Raw genomic sequence first — 17632 nt, forward strand, 5'->3', positions numbered from 1 at the left:
CTTTTTTCTGTACCCTGCCATCCTACAGACTCTACTCTTCAAGTATGTATATGTGCTTAGTTTAATGTATTAAGTTAAAATTCAATAATAATCAAAAGAAATAAAGTTTTTATACACAAATGCACACAGAAACGTAAAATTTGGCAGTATCATTCCATGCTGCTCAATATTTAATTCTTTTTAAAAAGTTGACTCAAACATCCCTCTGTACTTAATTCCAGCCTAAGCAGCAGTAGATAATAAAACCTAAGGGTCTCATTAGGATTAGAAGCAAGGCAACCATCCAGAGGAACCAGCTGCAGAAAACCACAGTTTAAAACTTGCTTAGCTTTTGGTAACTGATAACAGCTAGCAAATTTTGAAATTAAAACTCAAAAGAAAGAGTATAGTTTTTCAACACAATGCTGGGATAACTCCAAAGCACACTGTAATTCTTTTAGCGGGACTTTAAAACAAGAACTTGTGGAATTAAAATTGATATTTGCACTCAAAAATATGGATTCAAGCTGCCTCATTTTAAAATACTGAGCACAGCATCTTTATTCCCATTGTTCAGATATTGGCAGGAGGAACCACAAATGTTAGGAATAAGTACTGACAGAGATGGAGCACATGGAGTTCTTCAGCCCTGCTGCCTGCCAGCATGTTGCTTCCAAAACATTCTCCATGGATGGATGTTGCCGTAAGCCTCAACAGAAAGATATTCTATTCCTGCGGTAAACTGTTGTTACTTTCATGTGAGACTGGGACTTTCAGTGCACTATTGCTGTGAAATGTGGTTATCCATCTAAAAATCATTATGAAATGCTAACATCAAAGGAGTTATCATGATGGTTTCTTTCCCTTCTTCCTATGTTTGGTTCTTCAACAAAACAAGGGGGGAAAATACAGTACCGGAAGCGTTTTAGCAAATGATATTACATTGGCCACGCTTAGCATGCATTACACTGTATAAATTGTCAAGAACTATATATGCAACTGTAAATGTATTTAACAATTAACACCAATAAAAAAGGGAAATAACAATAACTGGTATCCAATGTTCCAAAGACTGGGTAATATCTAAGAGTTATACTTCTTAAAATCCAAGCAATGTATTCACCCTGAAACTTTTAGCTTTGGCTTCATTACTTGTTGCAATAATTTAAGATTAATCATAAATCAGCTTTAAGACTAATGTTAATGATATGGCAATCGCTTAGGAACCTAATTAGCACCATTCCCTGCTTACAAAGTTATTAACACTTCGGAATGAATGTACTGGCAGGGATCCAGAATTGATCTATGCAGATCAACAATCTACTTAACTACAGATCCATGTTACTCTAAAAGAATGCGACACCAAAGAAATGTGCACATTAAGAATCTTCATTTATCAGCAAGGGTTCCACCTCCAAGGCCACTGAACCAAGTCTCTTGTTTTGTTGTCTGTATATAATGAACTGAGCAATTATCTGGATGTAAAGTTAAGGGAAATGTTATTGAGGTCAAACAAAAGCAATTTGAAAATGAAAATGGCATAATTTAAGAAAAATCAAAAAATTACTCTTACCACTCGTATACAAAAACAAGGAAATATACAAAAACAAATTCATATATAGAATGCTTATCCCTTCTCTGGAGCTGGACAAGAAAATGTTCCTTGCTTCCAGGGCTGCAATAGATAACTGCATGAGGATAAGAGAGAAAGGCAAACACACACACATGGGGGAGGGGAGATTTTCTGCTTTGAAATAAAAATATTGGGAAATATACATCACTGGGAAATATACAGGTCCTTGACTTATGACCACAATTGAGCCCAAAAGTTTTGTTGCTAAGTGAGACAGTTCTTAAGTGAGTTCTGCTCCATTTTACAATCTTTCTTGCTGCAGCTGTCAAAGGAATCGCTGCAGTTGTTAAGTTAGTAACACAGTTGTTAAGTGACTCTGGCTTCCCCATTAACTTTGCTTGGCAGAAGGTCGCAAAAGGGGATCACGTGACCCTGAGACACTGCGACGGTCATAAATATGAATTAGTTGCCAAGCATCTGAATTATGATCACGTGACCGCAGGGATGCTGCAACAGTCGTGTGGAAAATGATCCTAAGTCACTTTTTTCAGTGCCGTTGTAACTTTGAAAGGTCACTAAATGAACTGTTGTAAATCGAGGACTACGTGTGTAGCTTCTTGTCTTTTTGATACTTCTAGCTCAAACATAAAGCCCCTTAACTTCTATATTAACAGTTTTCAAAATAGCCTACAGGAGGGAAAGGTATACTTCAGTAAACTTCTTTCTGCTAAGTGGGCTTGCTTGCAAAATCAACCAAAGAACAGACTCTTTTTATTGCTTTGCTATGAGAAAGAAACTATTGCAACAAGAACACTGAACTCAACAAAATTACCTGCTACCAGCTGTTAGAATATAACAATTACAGTGTGGAGAATAAGAAAAATGTATTGAGTTATACATTAAATGACTTCGATGACTCAGCGATGGTGTTATGCCCGGTTTGCCGGCCCCCCGGTTGGTTTTGCATATCCCAGATGGGTTGGCACCCCCACTGCTTCTGATGGCCCTGAAGGTTCCTGGGCTAGCCGGTTGATCCCGGTGGAGCCCAGTGGGGCCTTGTGGATTTGGGCCATTTTGAAGGACTTTGGAAGATCGGCGGGGAATTTAATGGACCTGGGGGAGCCAATCTTTGTTGACCACAGTCTGGAAGGCCCCAATAATTATCGAACTGAGGGCCTATGGACTGGTGGTCAGTTACAACCTCTGGGAATGACGAGACAACGGGGGACTTGGCTGTTATCAGAATTGACTATGATGGCTTGTTTTTGCTTTTACAATCGACTGCGCATTGCCCCTTATACCCCAAAGGACAGAGAATTCTGGGTATTGGCCATTGTGAGAGGATGGCCGAATTTACATCTCCTGCCCCTAGAGGTGAGAGCTCTATGGGGCAGGCCATACCCAGTGGGGTTACTCCAGACTTCCATCCCCCCCCCGAGAATTGGCTCTGTAGCCGTAGTGAGAGGACGGTGGTAGGCCTGCCCGGGGGGCTTATCCAGCTGAGTGGCAGCGGCTGGACGGAGGCCTGGGACTCCCTCTCCGAATAGATCCTCCTCATGGACTATCATCTATGGACTGCCTGCGATTCGGACTGCTATTTATGCCTTCCTTTAAATATTCGTCCACGGACTTGTGCGCCCTCAGGGGTGCTCCCCCCTCCTGGGTGCGACCCGCCTTGCCAGCCGATTATAACCTCGAGGAAGGGCCCATTTATTGGGACCCTGAGAGTTGGCTGGGCACGGGTAGGGGCCTTCGACGTAGACCTAATAAGAGGCCCCTGATTATTTTTCTTTCAAAATTTTTTAGGGGGTTAGGGAGGCGGGAGGGTTCTTTTGGTTGTTTGGATAAGGGGGGCTATCCAACTACCGCTGTTCTGGCTAGGGCCGATGGAGATCGCAGGGGGGAGGAGCGGGGGTCGGTCACCTCCGGGGCTCCAGGGCTGGTCGTGGGGCTACCTATTCCCACGACATCAGGGAATGGCAGCAGATGGAGGAGCAGAGGGCCGTATCGATCTCAGGGAAGGCCTCTCCGCTACTTACAAGCGGTGAGGCACTCCGACCCTCTGGCTCTACCCCAAGGTCCCGGGAGTGAGGGTGTGCAGCCCCCTGAGCTCCGGCTGGTGTATTTGAACGCCAGGTCCGTCGCTAATAAGGCTCCTCTCGTTCGTGATCTGGTCGAGGGTGAGCAGGCGGACCTGGCTTGCATCACGGAGACTTGGTTGGGCCCAGAGGGCGGGATTCCTCTGGTTGATCTTTGCCCACCAGGTTTCCGGGTGCTGCACCGGCCTCGGGCTCAGGGTAGGGGTGGGGGTGTGGCTGTTGTTATGAGGGAGACCTTGTGTCCGCGGGAGGCCACTGTTCCTCAGATAGTCGGGTGTGAGTCTCTCTTTTTGAGATGCGGCCCTGGTGCGCAGTTGGGCTTGCTGCTGGTGTACCTTTCGCCTAGTCACGCAGCAGCAGCCCTGCCTGAGCTGCTCGATGTCCTCTCTGGGTTGGTGGTTGAGTTCCCGAAACTTATAGTTTTGGGGGATTTCAACCTACCATCACTGGGAGGATCATCTGAGTTGGCCCGGGAGTTCATGGCTTCCATGACGGCCATGGACCTGACGCAGGTAATTTCGGGACCGACTCATGAGGGAGGCCACACCCTTGACCTAGTTTTCTTATCTGGACGGTGGTTAGATGATCTTGGTGGGGGCTCTCCAATTATTATGCCCCTGTCATGGACCGATCATCATCTCCTGCGGCTGGTCTTCCGTTTTGCCACCCCCCGCCGTGGGTGTTTGGAACCAATTAAATGGTACCGCCCCAGACGCTTAATGGATCCCCAGAGGTTCCAGGCAGCTCTGGGGTCCCCACCTGCCTCCCTTGCTCACAGCTCGGCAGATGCCTTAGTGGAAGCCTGGGAAAGGACGGCCACTGAGGCTCTTGACCGAGTTGTACCCCTGCGGCCCCTGACCCGGTGCAGATCCCGTCGAGCTCCATGGTTCTCTGCGGAGCTTCGGGAGATGAAGCGTCGGAGACGGGGCCTAGAGAGCGGTTGGAGGTCCAGCCGATCCGAATCCGACCGATTGCGACTAAGAACCTACATTAGGTCTTATCTCGCTGCGATAAGGGAGGCGAGGTCTAACCACTTCGCCACCCTTATTGCGTCCGCGGATAATCGCCCGGCCGCCCTGTTTAGGGTGACTCGCTCCCTCCTAAATCAGGAGGTGAGGGAGGATCCCTTGCAGGGCCGTGCCGAGGAGTTTAACCAACATCTGTCGGACAAAATCGCTCGGATTCGGACCGGTCTGGACTCTGACTGGGCAGAGTCTGACGATCAGGACACGGGTGGTCTTGTCGATATCACCTGGGAGGAGTTTGATTCTGTGACTCCGGAGGAAGTGGACAGGATCATGGGGAGGCTGAGCACCACCACATGTTTATTGGACCCGTGCCCTTCCTGGCTGGTCTATGCAGCCCGGGAGAGGACACGCAGCTGGTTCCAGGCAGTTATATCGGCTTCTTTGAGTGAGGGTATCTTCCCCGCCGTCTTGAAGGAGGCGGTGGTGAGGCCTCTCCTCAAGAAGCCTGCCCTGGACCCAGCTGTATTGAACAACTTTCGTCCTGTCTCCAACCTCCGCTTTCTTGCGAAGGTTGTTGAGAGTGTGGTGGCGCATCAGCTCCCTCTGGTCCTGGATGAAGCGGATTATCTAGACCCTTACCAATCGGGTTTCAGGCCCGGGCACAGCACGGAGACGGCATTGGTCGCGCTGGTGAATGATCTCTGGAGGGCTCGGGACAGAGGGCATTCCTCTGTTCTAGTCCTATTAGACCTCTCGGCGGCTTTCGATACCATCGACCATGGTATCTTGCTGCGGCGTCTCAGGGGATTGGGAGTGGGAGGCACAGTTTTACAGTGGTTCTCCTCCTATCTCTTGGGACGTTCGCAGTCGGTGTTGGCAGGGGGGCAGAGGTCGACCGCGAGGTCTCTCATTTGTGGAGTTCCTCAGGGGTCGGTCCTCTCGCCTCTCCTGTTCAACATCTACATGAAGCCGCTGGGTGAGATCATTCGTGGCTTTGGAGTTGGGTATCATCAGTACGCTGATGATACCCAACTTTTCTTTTCGACCCCAAACCACCCCAGTGATGCCCTCAACGTGATGTCCCGTTGCCTGGAGGCGGTTCGGGTCTGGATGGGGAGGAACAGACTTCAACTCAACCCCGACAAGACTGAGTGGCTTTGCATACCTTCATCCCGGGTTTATTCGGACATTCCACCTCTGGCTATGGGGGGTGAACTATTACCCCCCGTAGATAGGGCTCGCAACTTGGGAGTCCTCCTAGATTCACGGCTCACCTTAGAAGACCACATAGGAGCTGTGACTAGGGGGGCCTTCGCCCAGGTTCGCCTGGTGCGCCAGTTGCGGCCCTATCTTAGCCGGGATGATTTGTGCACGGTCACTCATGCGCTCGTGTCCTCTCGTCTGGACTACTGCAACGCTCTCTACATGGGGCTGCCCTTGAGGACCACCCGGAAGCTCCAACTGGTACAGAATGCAGCCGCGAGAGTGGTGTTGGGAGTCTCCCGATACTCCCACGTTACACCTCTGCTCCGTGAGCTGCATTGGTTGCCAGTTGTCTTCCGGGTGAGATTCAAGGTACTGGTAACGGTGTTTAAAGCCCTCCATGGCATGGGGCCGGAGTACCTTAGGGAACATCTGCTGCCGGCATCAAGCTCCCTGCGCCCTGTGCGTTCCCACAGAGAGGGCCTCCTCAGGGTGCCACCGATCAGAGAATGTCGATTGGTGGCCCCCAGGGGGAGATCCTTCTCTGTGGGCGCTCCGGAGCTGTGGAATCAGCTACCGGTAGAGCTCCGGATGGCGCCCGATCTTCGCTCCTTTCGTCGCGATCTCAAGACATTTTTGTTTGTACAAGCTGGCCTAGCCTGATGGGGATCGGTGGGGTTGTTTTATTTTTGCTTTTTTAATTTTATCTCGGGGTTTTTTAGAACTGTACTTCTATTGTTTTTAATTAGGGCAATTGTTTAATCACTTTTTAATGTTTGTATTGGCTATTTTATTCTGCCCTGTGAACCGCCCTGAGTCCTCAGGGAGAAGGGCGGTATATAAATGTTATTAAATTAAATTAAATTAAATTAAATAAAGCTTATCAGTAAGCACTGGTATTTTATGAAGGATTAAGACAATGGGAAAGGAAAAACAGTTTGAATATTAAATTATATTTTAAACATTTTACTTACAATTACAAGCTAGAGCAGGGGTGTCAAACTCAATTTCATTGAGGGCCGCATCAGCATTGCGGTTGCCCTCAGGGGGCCGGGTGGGTATAGCCAGGGTGGGTGTGGCCTACTGGGTGGGCGTGGCTAGAGTGCATATGGCCTACTGGGTGGGCGTGGCCAGCTCTACATTGTTTGCATCAAGGGTGCCCATGGGGGCCTGGGCAGGAGTGGGACAGATCTGAGGGGGTCTGGCAGAAGGAGGGTCTCTGGGCCAGGGCCAAGGCAGTGGGGGCCGTTCCCTCACTGTTTCCAGGATGGCTTCGCGGGCCGGATCCGGCCCCCGGGCCTTGTGTTTGACATGTCTGAGCTAGAGATTCAGCACTGAAGACATTAGTTTTTTATATTATGCTAGATTTATGTAATAAGAAAGTTTAAAAATGGGGATACAAATGTTAGAATAAAGCCAATTTGCAGAACCACACTATATTATTAAAATTTCATTCAGAAAATGTTCACGTATGGTCTACCAAGTAAATGCAGGACTATTTGTAGATAAGTCCTAAATAATGAAATGTTATTAAGAGTTCTTAAGGAGACAGGGAAATAATCACCAAAGTCAAATAAACATTTACTTTAAGATTTTTTCCCCCAATGTTAGCTCTTTGTTAGCTCACTTTAGGTTTTTGTTATATTAGAGAAACAATGGAAATATATAAACATGGAAATGAGTTCACTCAGTTTTTATAATTTAATAAGAACTTAGGTTTACTTCCCGAGAAATGTTCTTTTTGATTTTATAGTTACAGCATAGGATACAAACAATTTTTTAACCCAAAGATTAGCAGATTCAAGCTATATATAAAAACAAATTCGCATCTTAACTAAAATGTCTACATATATATTCTGTTCTGCAATAACAATAAAACTTACACCAACTGATCAGAAATCTGATGACGAAAACTAGAAGTCCTCCTTATCAATTACTATTACATGTAAAACCCTGAAAATATTTCAGATAAATTACTTTATCATTTGTCAACAAAGTCCTATTAATTTAATTAAGAATTAACAAGATTATCAATTTTCATTAGAAAAGGATACAAAAATATCTAGTAGCAATACTCCAAAGCTCCCAATAAACCAAGGGAGATGATGCCAGAAATAAAGCCTTATAAGATATTGTGTTGCAGGCACCTTTAAGACAAGACTCAGGCCATATGTGCCGTTTCCTATCATGGCTAATGCAAACAAAAGATAAGATGTCCCATCTGTCGATCTTCTTTGGAACTAAAGGATAATATAGCAAAGCAGTGTTAAAGGTAATTTATCATGTATCTGAAATAACTGTTTCATGACCATTGTAAGCTTTTGAATTCACGTTGTCCACAGTTCCTATTCAACACAAAAATAAGAACACAGGAAGCTACATTAATCAAATATAGTGAAATTGGACACAGATGAAACTGGAGTCTAGTATGTCCTTCCTTAAATCTTCCAAAATTTTTTAAAAAAAGAAACCACCAATTGGAATCATTCTTATTTATTATTCCATATTTAGCATTAATAAATTAGTGGTCATTAAAAGAATGGAAAAATGGGGTAGAATTGAAAAGATGACTGAGAAACTTGAATCCTGAATAAAAGCACTCAACATTACAATCTTTCCTTGAAAGGCTCCATTTGTAAAAAAAATATTCAAGATTAATCTCAAATGCAGATCTACAGCCTTGTCATCTCTAATCTCAGGAAATTTTTAATGACTCAGCATAAATAATTTCTATTAAAACTATCAGTTTTTGTTGGATACTGAAGAAATTGTTATAATTATTCCAATCCTGTTTCTTTTTTTAATCAGTGAAATCTAGCATTGCTCTCAATAAACTGAAATGAAATGGAAGTCCCCTGTTAAAACCAGTAAGCACTTAGCAAATTCAGCTTATTTCAAACATAGCTCAACCGATATTTCCATGGTAATTGCTCTATTTACTGATCATTTGCATAATTTTTAAGGTTTTAATTTTTAAATAGCAAATGGATGATTTGTAATTTTGGATATGAAAATAATATGTGATAATATGCGTGACATGGTCTACAGTGATTTTAGAAGTGAGATTGTAATTCATCATTCACTTTACCTATGAATGTTATAGGTAGCCACATTATCTTCAGAACCAATAAACTTACATTTTTATAGAGCTGAGGAATTCTAGATCCCAAGTAAAACACACACGATATATAGCCACAAACAAAGCCTGATGTTTCAACAATGCCGTGAGACTTCTGAAGAGTTAACAAATAGAAAACTATTAAAATTTGCAGGAGGCAATTCTAAAATAACGTGAATAGCGCTAGATATTAAAACAGTGAATATGGCAATGCTTGTCAAAACTGGAAACTGAGTATTCTAAACCTTAGGGCTATTAGATACTTTCTATATAATTTGAGTTTGACGCAATCATTACAAATACTTTATAGTTCAGACTTCTGGTTTTGTGCCGTAGTTCATGGCTGAGGGACTACGGAGGTCCACACCCCACGGCAAGTTTCACCCTGCCAGGAGACCCTAAATGGGTCTAAAGTTGCCCCAGAGAGGCAACAAAGAAAGAGGGGCGCCCCAATGATCGTGGAACAATGGCGGTCATCCTGTGTGATCCAGGGGAAGCCCTCTAACCCGACAGGAGAAAGGTTGGCCACACCTTGGTGATCAGCTCAAGCTACTTGCACCCAAAATCCAAAGGCACCAACCAGAACAACGGTGAACAGTGTGCTTGAAAGTGGGTGAGGAATTCGATCTTTTCTCTCCTATTAAACTGTTAAAACTCCATACCAGAAAAAGTATTGATGAAATTATATATATATAAAAAATAACTCTGCTTCAAAAGTTGGAAAATGAACAGCTACTGACACCTAGAGGAGGATTAGAGAAAACTATAGCTGATTCAAAATTTGGCAAGACGCCCAGAAATAGCAAAAAAAACAGCTGGGAACATAGGATTGGGCTATTTAATACAGAGTGAAACTATATATGTTTAGAAACTGCTGACCTTCTGGAATTATAAACACACTGAGCTGCATTTTTAAGTTTAAGAACTGTTTGCAAAGAAAGAAAAACTTTGGCCTTTGGCTAATCTTCTACAGGGGAAGTTACTGGAAAGCTTTCAGGTGGTTAAACACTTTGGACTGAAATCTTGACTGGATGATAATCATAAGACCCCTGAAAAGAAGAACTGTTACAAAACACTGTTTTTAGTGGTGCTTTGAAAGGGCTCGCAACTTGGGTGTCCTCCTGGATTCACGGCTCAACTGGATCATCTAACGGCCGTGACCAGGGGGGCCTTCGCACAGGTTTGCCTAGTGCGCCAGGTGCGCCCCTTTTTGGACCGAGATGCCCTATGCACGGTTACCCACGCCCTTGTCACTTCTCGTTTGGATTACTGCAATGCTCTTTACATGGGGCTGCCCCTGAAGAGCACCCGGAGGCTTCAACTGATGCAGAATGTGGCCGCGCGGGTGCTTATGGGAGTATCTCGGTACTCCCATGCTACACCACTCCTGCGTGAGCTGCATTGGCTTCTGGTTGCCCTCCGGGTGCGATTCAAGGTGCTGGTTATAACCTTTAAAGCCCTACATGGCTTAGGCCCGGGGTACTTGCGAGACCACTTGCTGCCATTGTCAACCTCCCATCACCCGGTTCGCTCCCACAGTCGGCCTCCTCAGGGTGCCGTTGGCCAGGCAATGCCGGCTGGCGACCCCCAGGGGGAGAGCCTTCTCTGTGGGCGCGCTGACCCACTAGAATGAATTGCCCCTGGAGCTGCGGACGACCCCTGACCTTCAGTACTTCTGCCATGACCTGAAGACATGGTTGTTCCAACAAGCGGGCCTGGACTGACTACGGTTTTAATTAGCTTTTACTGGTTTTAAAATTGTCATATAATTATTGTATTTATTGTTTAATTCTTTTTTAATTTTTCTATTTTATGTTTTTAATTTTTATTGTTGTGCACCACCCTGAGTCCTTAGGGAGAAGGGCGGCATATAAATTTAATAAAGTAAATAAATAAATAAATTGAAAATGTATTGGATTAAAAAAACCATATATACAGATAAGAACTACACAAGATTTGGTTGTTTGGATTCTAAGATGAACCTTGGTGGAGCAGTGGGCTAATGCCTCCTTAAGTAACACCAGCTGCCTGCAATTAGTGCAGGTTCTCATCCCACCAGGCTCAAGGTTGACTCAGCCTTCCATCCTTCCGAGGTAGGTATACTGAGGACCCAGATTGTTGGGCGCAATTAAGCTGACTTTGTAATAATGCCGCTTGGGGTGTGTGTGAAAGCCCTAATAAGCAGGCATATACATAGAATGAAGGCTACTGCTAAGCTTGTAAGCCACCCTGAGTCTACGGAGAAGGGCGGGATATAAATGGAATTAAAATAAAAAATAAATAAAGCTAATTAAAGAGACCATGGCACCGGTGAAAGATTACTTAGAGGAGGGAGACAAAATGGAAGTTGTATATTTATCTAAAAGTGACAGAAAACCATGCCTAACACCTTCTCCTGAAGACCCCAGCATGGAACATCAGAGATCTGCAGGAATAATGACTCAAGACAAAGCAAATACATTCCAGGGGCAAATATATGCAATATATGCAATGCTGTGATAGATTCAAATGACAATTTGAGATTAAAAACAACTTTGATCACATAAATGAACATATTTCTAACCTAAACTCACAATTAAACACTCAAAAAATGACAATAAAGAATGAACAAATAAATCAGACAATAGAATACAAATCAGAGGAAAAAACTTAAATATGAGCTACAAATGAAGAGAACTACAACGTAATACAAACAAAAGAAAATCTGCAAAATTTTGCTATAACAAAGGAAATAAAAAAGATGCTTTATCTTCCAGGACTTCAAAACAAACCTGAGGACAAAAAGGACGATTTAATAACATGGATTAAAGAGCTGTCAGAAGAATCATTAAAATGTGGGAGAGAAAAAGCAAATATTCTACTTGATTTGTCTTTTTTATCTCCAACAATAACTACAAAAATACAACCTGGCAAGCTAAAACTACTGATTTGGAAAGCGACCTGGCAAAAGAAGATTAGAACTAGATTTAAGAGATGTGATCCAACTTACCAAATGGAATACTATATGACTAAACACCTGTTTGAATACGGTTAAAAATATAAAGTATGGATATAAAGAGGTCCTATAGTAAGATTGCTAGATGGCGTATTATATGATTGAATACTTGTTTGAGCATGGTCAAAAGAATAGACAAAGCTTGGACATAAAGGGGCCCTATAGTAAGAGGGATAAAATATATAAATAGTATAATATTTTTATAATATATGAAATGTGAAAATTTTGAGATAGTGTATTTGAATGAAAAGTTTGGATGTTCAAAGGTAATGAATTTTGAAAAAACTATGACTAATAAGAGTGGTTTCAATACTGAGGGGAAATTAAACAAATAAGAATCTTGAAAACAGGACATAGAATGACTTAATAAGATGACTTCTATAAATACAATTGAAACATAAGCTGATTAGAAAAGATGTTATATGTTGATGTTATTGTTATATGTATAAATATTAGAAAAATGTTTATACCCAACTCTATATGTATTGAAAGCACTAACAATTATATTTCTTTAATGTAGACAAAAGGAGAATATTGCTGGAAGAAGAGAGGATCAAGGAAATATATTACCAACATATTGATCAATTATAAAAATTAATTATTATTGTTTTAAATATATGAACCCAGACAACACATTGTTCATTAAGCACTAAAGATTGTTACTGTAAAAAATTAATAAAATACATTAAAAAACAAATACTTTATAGTTCATAAATATTAAGATAAGTACTCCCTCAGGTACAGTTCACCTTCTGAGGATTATAGTGATATGTCTACAGAGTTGTCTTTGCAAAATATAGAAAGGGTTTGCTGCTGTCTTCTTCCAGAATGTTTTTCCCCAACTTCCATTATAGCCTACAGCAGGGGTAGGCAACCTTGGCTCTTTTATGACTCGTGGACTTCAACTCCCAGAATTCCTGAGCCAGCCAGGAGTCATAAAAGAACCAAGGTTGCCTACCCCTGGCCTACAGTCATGGGATTTCCCATCCAAGTACTAACTAGCTCCATTTCTGTCTAGGGTTTTGTTTTTGTTTTGGGAGATCAGTCAAAGTCAGCTTGCCTAATGTATCTATGTGACAAATTTGACAGCAATTTAAAACAAGGATTTACCTTATTGGATCCCAAAATAGTATTCTGGACTTTATTTCTCATTAATAGCTGAGTAGGTAAGAGCAAACAGAGTAGTAAGCATATCATGACCCAGGCTATACAAGAATACTTCATTCCGCCTTGAAAGACAAATGAAAAATAAAAAAAAATAAAAAAAACTGTTTGCAATATAAATGGTAGTATTCTAATATACTTGAGCAGCATAGGGTTTTTATATTGACTCAAATGTTTTATCATCATTGATCTTACAGGAGACATTTTGCAATAACTCTATGTAGCAGCAGTAATGTTTATTTGTTCAATGTCTAGTAAAATTTTAAAATATACAACACAAAAGTAAAATCAAAGGGATGAAATAAAATACCAGCATAACAAGGAGGTTGAAAAGATGTAAGATAATCTATTATAATTATATGTTAATTAACTGGGCAGATGTAAATCTAAAATACTGCAATATACAAAATAAAAACACACGTCACCTAAAACATAGTAAACTGAAGTGATAAATAATATAAAAGTGGTTATTCCAGGGACCAGTTTTTTCTTATTTTCATTGTGCAACTCAACATTTGGTTACTGACCAAGTAATCACGGATTTTGAATCTTCCAGATGATTCACATACAAATAATCTGGCCTTCCTTGGAATTTAAATATTAGGGGAAGAACATAAGTAGACCTGAAATCCTTATAGAATTTATAGTGCAACAATACATGAAAAATAGGTTTGAATTCCTTGTAATCAAATGGGCAGGTATGCTTGGTTAATGGGGTTCTGAAGTATCTGCCTCACACCAATGCAGATGGTAAAATATGCTATCCTCAACCTGGGGAAAGTTAAGATTTTGTAAGTATTTACTTCTCCTTCTTCATTGTATCCAATTTCTGTTATATTGGGGCAACCTATTATTTTAGCTTCCTCATACCCTTTATCCTTTACTTGGTCATATGCTAAAGAAATTAGGAATACTCTGGAAAACCTGCACAATGCCAGCTTCTGCTCAGCAGCCTATTTCCAGGATTAAGGAAAATTATTTGTTAAAAGTAGAGGGGTTAGCCCAATTAGAAAGAATTGGATTTTCAGCAATTAATTCATTCACTTCCTTCATCCCTTAACCTGGATTATGGCATTCCTATCTCAAGCCTTAACTGGGTGTTTGCTGTTCCATTGGGAGCAGCAAGGACTGAGTTCAAGAATTTTGTTTGCATCAATTCCAGTGCATCCTTCTTTGGATAAATGACCACTTGTGCATTGTAAAACATTTAGGCCAGTGAACTGACCTGCAGGACTAATTGGTCTCTCTTTATCTAGAAAAAGCACTTTATAGTAATTGAAGATCTAACGGATAGCTACGTTACTTAATTCTGGTGCTCATTGCAAGTTCCTTTAGAATGGAAAACCACTGCAAAGAATATGCTCTACTATGTCCATGATACTTGAGTGTCTCTAGCAAAGACCAGATTTTTAGATTTCTCAAAATTTACAACCAGTTGATTTTTTCTGCAGTACCATAATATTGCTGCCATTGTTCTTTTCAACCCTATCTAAGGTTTGTGAAATTATGGCAGTTTCCTTAGCATGGAGGAGTATAGGAATTTTGCACCTTGATAGTTTAGAAGTCTGGGGTATGAAAAAGGTCTATCACTGAATTGACATATATGTTCAAAAAAGAGGGGATAAAAATACATCCCTGATACATAGAACAATCAATATGTCACAGAGGGACCTTTGGGGATTACACCTCACTCTTATATCCTTATGGGAGACAGGAACTGCCTTATGCTGCCTTATGCTGTTGAAATGAAGTAAGATCACAAATGATGTTAAATGCATGGCACTAATGGAATGTGATATATACTTCCTTTTTGTTGGCTAATACATACAGCTGTTACTGTACACAAATTCATGCTGTAATTTGCCAAGTCAACAAAATATCCTTCAGCAACCACGCTAGTGATGAGTTATTCAGGTTTTTAGCTTTATCTTGATCTTGTCAACATGTTTTTTCTGCAGACGTTTCATGTACTGTACACTATTCTAAAATTACAGAATTATAAATGCAACAATCTTAATCTTGCCCTATAACTCCATCATGCCATTTAAATTTGCATAGTTTGGGCAGTTTGAAATGTCACACATAAATGTTGAACAAATTACACACTACTACAAAAATCTCAATTGAAAACACTTACATTTTGTTATCTTCTGATTTTTTAACTTATAGTAGAAAAACTGAGTTATCACAATTATGTCCATGTTAATATAAAAAATTGCAGTTACAGTCTGGAAAAAAGTAAAAAGAATCAAGCATAATTTCTTATATCAATTGATAGAATATATAATAATATACATATCAAAAGTTTTACTCACTCAGTCTTGTTCTTTTCTTTTTAGAGAAGATTCAATAAAAAGAACATTCAAAAGTGCTTATTTATGTGTATTAGCCACTGTCAAGTGTAATACAGCTAAATTTACCTGTATTGGAAGTTGATTTGTCAAATAGCACCCAATAAAATTGGTGAGGTCTCCTGCAAGCCAACACAGCAGAAAACCCAAAGACAGTGCTTGCTCCACTTTTCCATTCTGGTAGGCTACATAGAGTTGACTGGGGGGAAAAAAAACAGAACTGTCCAGCAATTCAGAGTTCATAAAATGCATGTCAGTCAACACAGATAAAAGCAAAGATAAGGGCAGTATAGAGAAGTAAAGAGCCCTCTGAAATAGAACTGAATCGACCCATATAATATCGACAGTAATTATTTTCAGACTACAAGAAATACCTTCTCTTTCAGGTTATTAATTAATTTGTGAAGACAATTAATAGTACGGGTAAGTCCCTTATGACCATTCATTTAACAACTGTTTGAACGTACATTGTTGAAAAAAAGTGACTTGTGGCTGCTCTTTCCACTTCTGACCATTGCAATATTATCAAAATTTGAGTGCTTGACAGCTGGTTTAACAACCACAGTGATTTGCTTAACAACTGTGGCAAAAAAAGGTTGTAGAATCAGATGCTGTAATGACTGTATTGCTTAGCGACAGACGTTCCAGTTCCAACTGTGGTTGTGTATCGAGGACTTCCTGTATTCATAGTGTACAAACAAGGAATGAATTTGTTCTTCTCGTCCTGTTTTGTGGCAAACTCCACTTGCTTTGCACTGCACTCACCTCCTTCAAACAGCAAAGGTATCAATATATTCTGCTCTTTAGGTCTGAGAGATAGTGACTTGCTCCAAGTTGGCTTCCATGTCCAAGGAAGGACTAGAACTTGGCTCTCCCCATTTCTAGTCCAGCCCCTTAACTACTACACCATAATGGCTTTCTATGAGCAAAGCATGGAAATTAAGGGATTATTCATTAGGATTTCATGACTGAGAAAACATTGAGCTATTGATTATTCTGGCTCATCCCATTGTGGAGGTTTTCACCTCAAAACACACATAATCATAACGTGGAACTGAGTGCAGAAAGAGCCCCAGTGAATACAGAGCAATGTATCCCACATATGCCGAGAATGGTTATTTCTTGATTTTCAAAAAATATTTGTGTATTCATTTTTCCTCCAAGATAAAGGAGGAGGAAACATTGTGTCCACTGCTCTTGTAGGAAGAGGTTTCAGATAACATAGATTGGTGTTTTCAAGACACAACCACAATAGAATAATTTAGCAACCATCACAGTAACTTAAACAGAAGAAACATGCTGCTCCGGCTAATCTATTTATAATATGTAGAAAGAAACAGAAATCCATCAAAGAATAAACCAAACTGGCAATTTCTGAGTAAAGCCTCAGGCAAGATTGCTCATGTATAAAGCTGAAAAATACTGAAAGATTTAAACTCACGGCAGTGCAGCAAACAGAAAACAGGCAATGGAGATCAGTCCCAGCAGAATGCTCCAGTACTCCCATGCATTCCTGACACATTCTCCAAGAAGATGCCAAATCCAGGGTGTTCCATTCAGACACAATTTCTTAGCCTCTACTGGAGAGATATTTAAAGCAGGGGGATGAAGCTCAAGAGCCATCTATTCAGGTTCAGGGATATTACTTCAAATTTGGCTCTGCTCTGAGCCCTATACAAATCCTTTTATCAATTTTGAATATGTTCTTTCCCTTGTCCAAGCTCCCACACAGAGAGGGATAATTTGCTTCAAACCTCACAGATGGGCCTGCAATTCAAACAAAATAACACACCCAGCATGAATACATCAATTTAAAAAGACAGATCCAAATTATTCTATTTGGACACATATGAAAGGCAAACTCAAAGCAAGGAAAATATTGTAGACATTAACCCACAGTGCTTAAACATTTTTGCAGATTGAAGTTGGACATTTTTGTACAGTTATTGTTCATTTTTAAGTCCAACACAAAAGTTTAAAAGCAGTTTAAAGCTCTTAATCCGGCAAAAAAAAAATTAAACCTGTGGTTTCATAGTTAATAAAATTATATATATGACAGCAGTGGTGAAAAGCTGGGGAAGTACCAGGGCCTGAAGGAGGAACTAGAGAGGATGTGGAAAGTAAAGGCCAAGAAAGTGATGGTAGGACCATTTGGGCTGTGACACCAAAACTGGAAAAGTGA

General features: G+C 41.2%; 1 protein-coding gene across 1 annotated transcript; it reads right to left on the minus strand.

Moving 5' to 3' along the window:
- Positions 1–1044: 1044 nt before the first annotated feature.
- LOC310640977 (lysosomal amino acid transporter 1 homolog) lies at positions 1045–17073 on the minus strand (the record flags this gene model as incomplete). The annotated part of the gene is made up of 7 exons (XM_083363566.1): positions 1045–1454; positions 7877–8062; positions 8960–9055; positions 13046–13164; positions 15231–15327; positions 15520–15649; positions 16892–17073. 7 exons carry the CDS (start codon positions 17071–17073, stop codon positions 1359–1361), a joined length of 906 nt encoding a protein of 301 aa, XP_083219692.1. The 3' UTR covers positions 1045–1358.
- Between the last annotated feature and the right edge of the window lie 559 nt (positions 17074–17632).

This window comes from Vipera ursinii (assembly GCF_947247035.1).
Source record: "Vipera ursinii genome assembly, chromosome: 5".
In the NCBI taxonomy this organism is placed as follows: Eukaryota; Metazoa; Chordata; class Lepidosauria; order Squamata; family Viperidae; genus Vipera; species Vipera ursinii.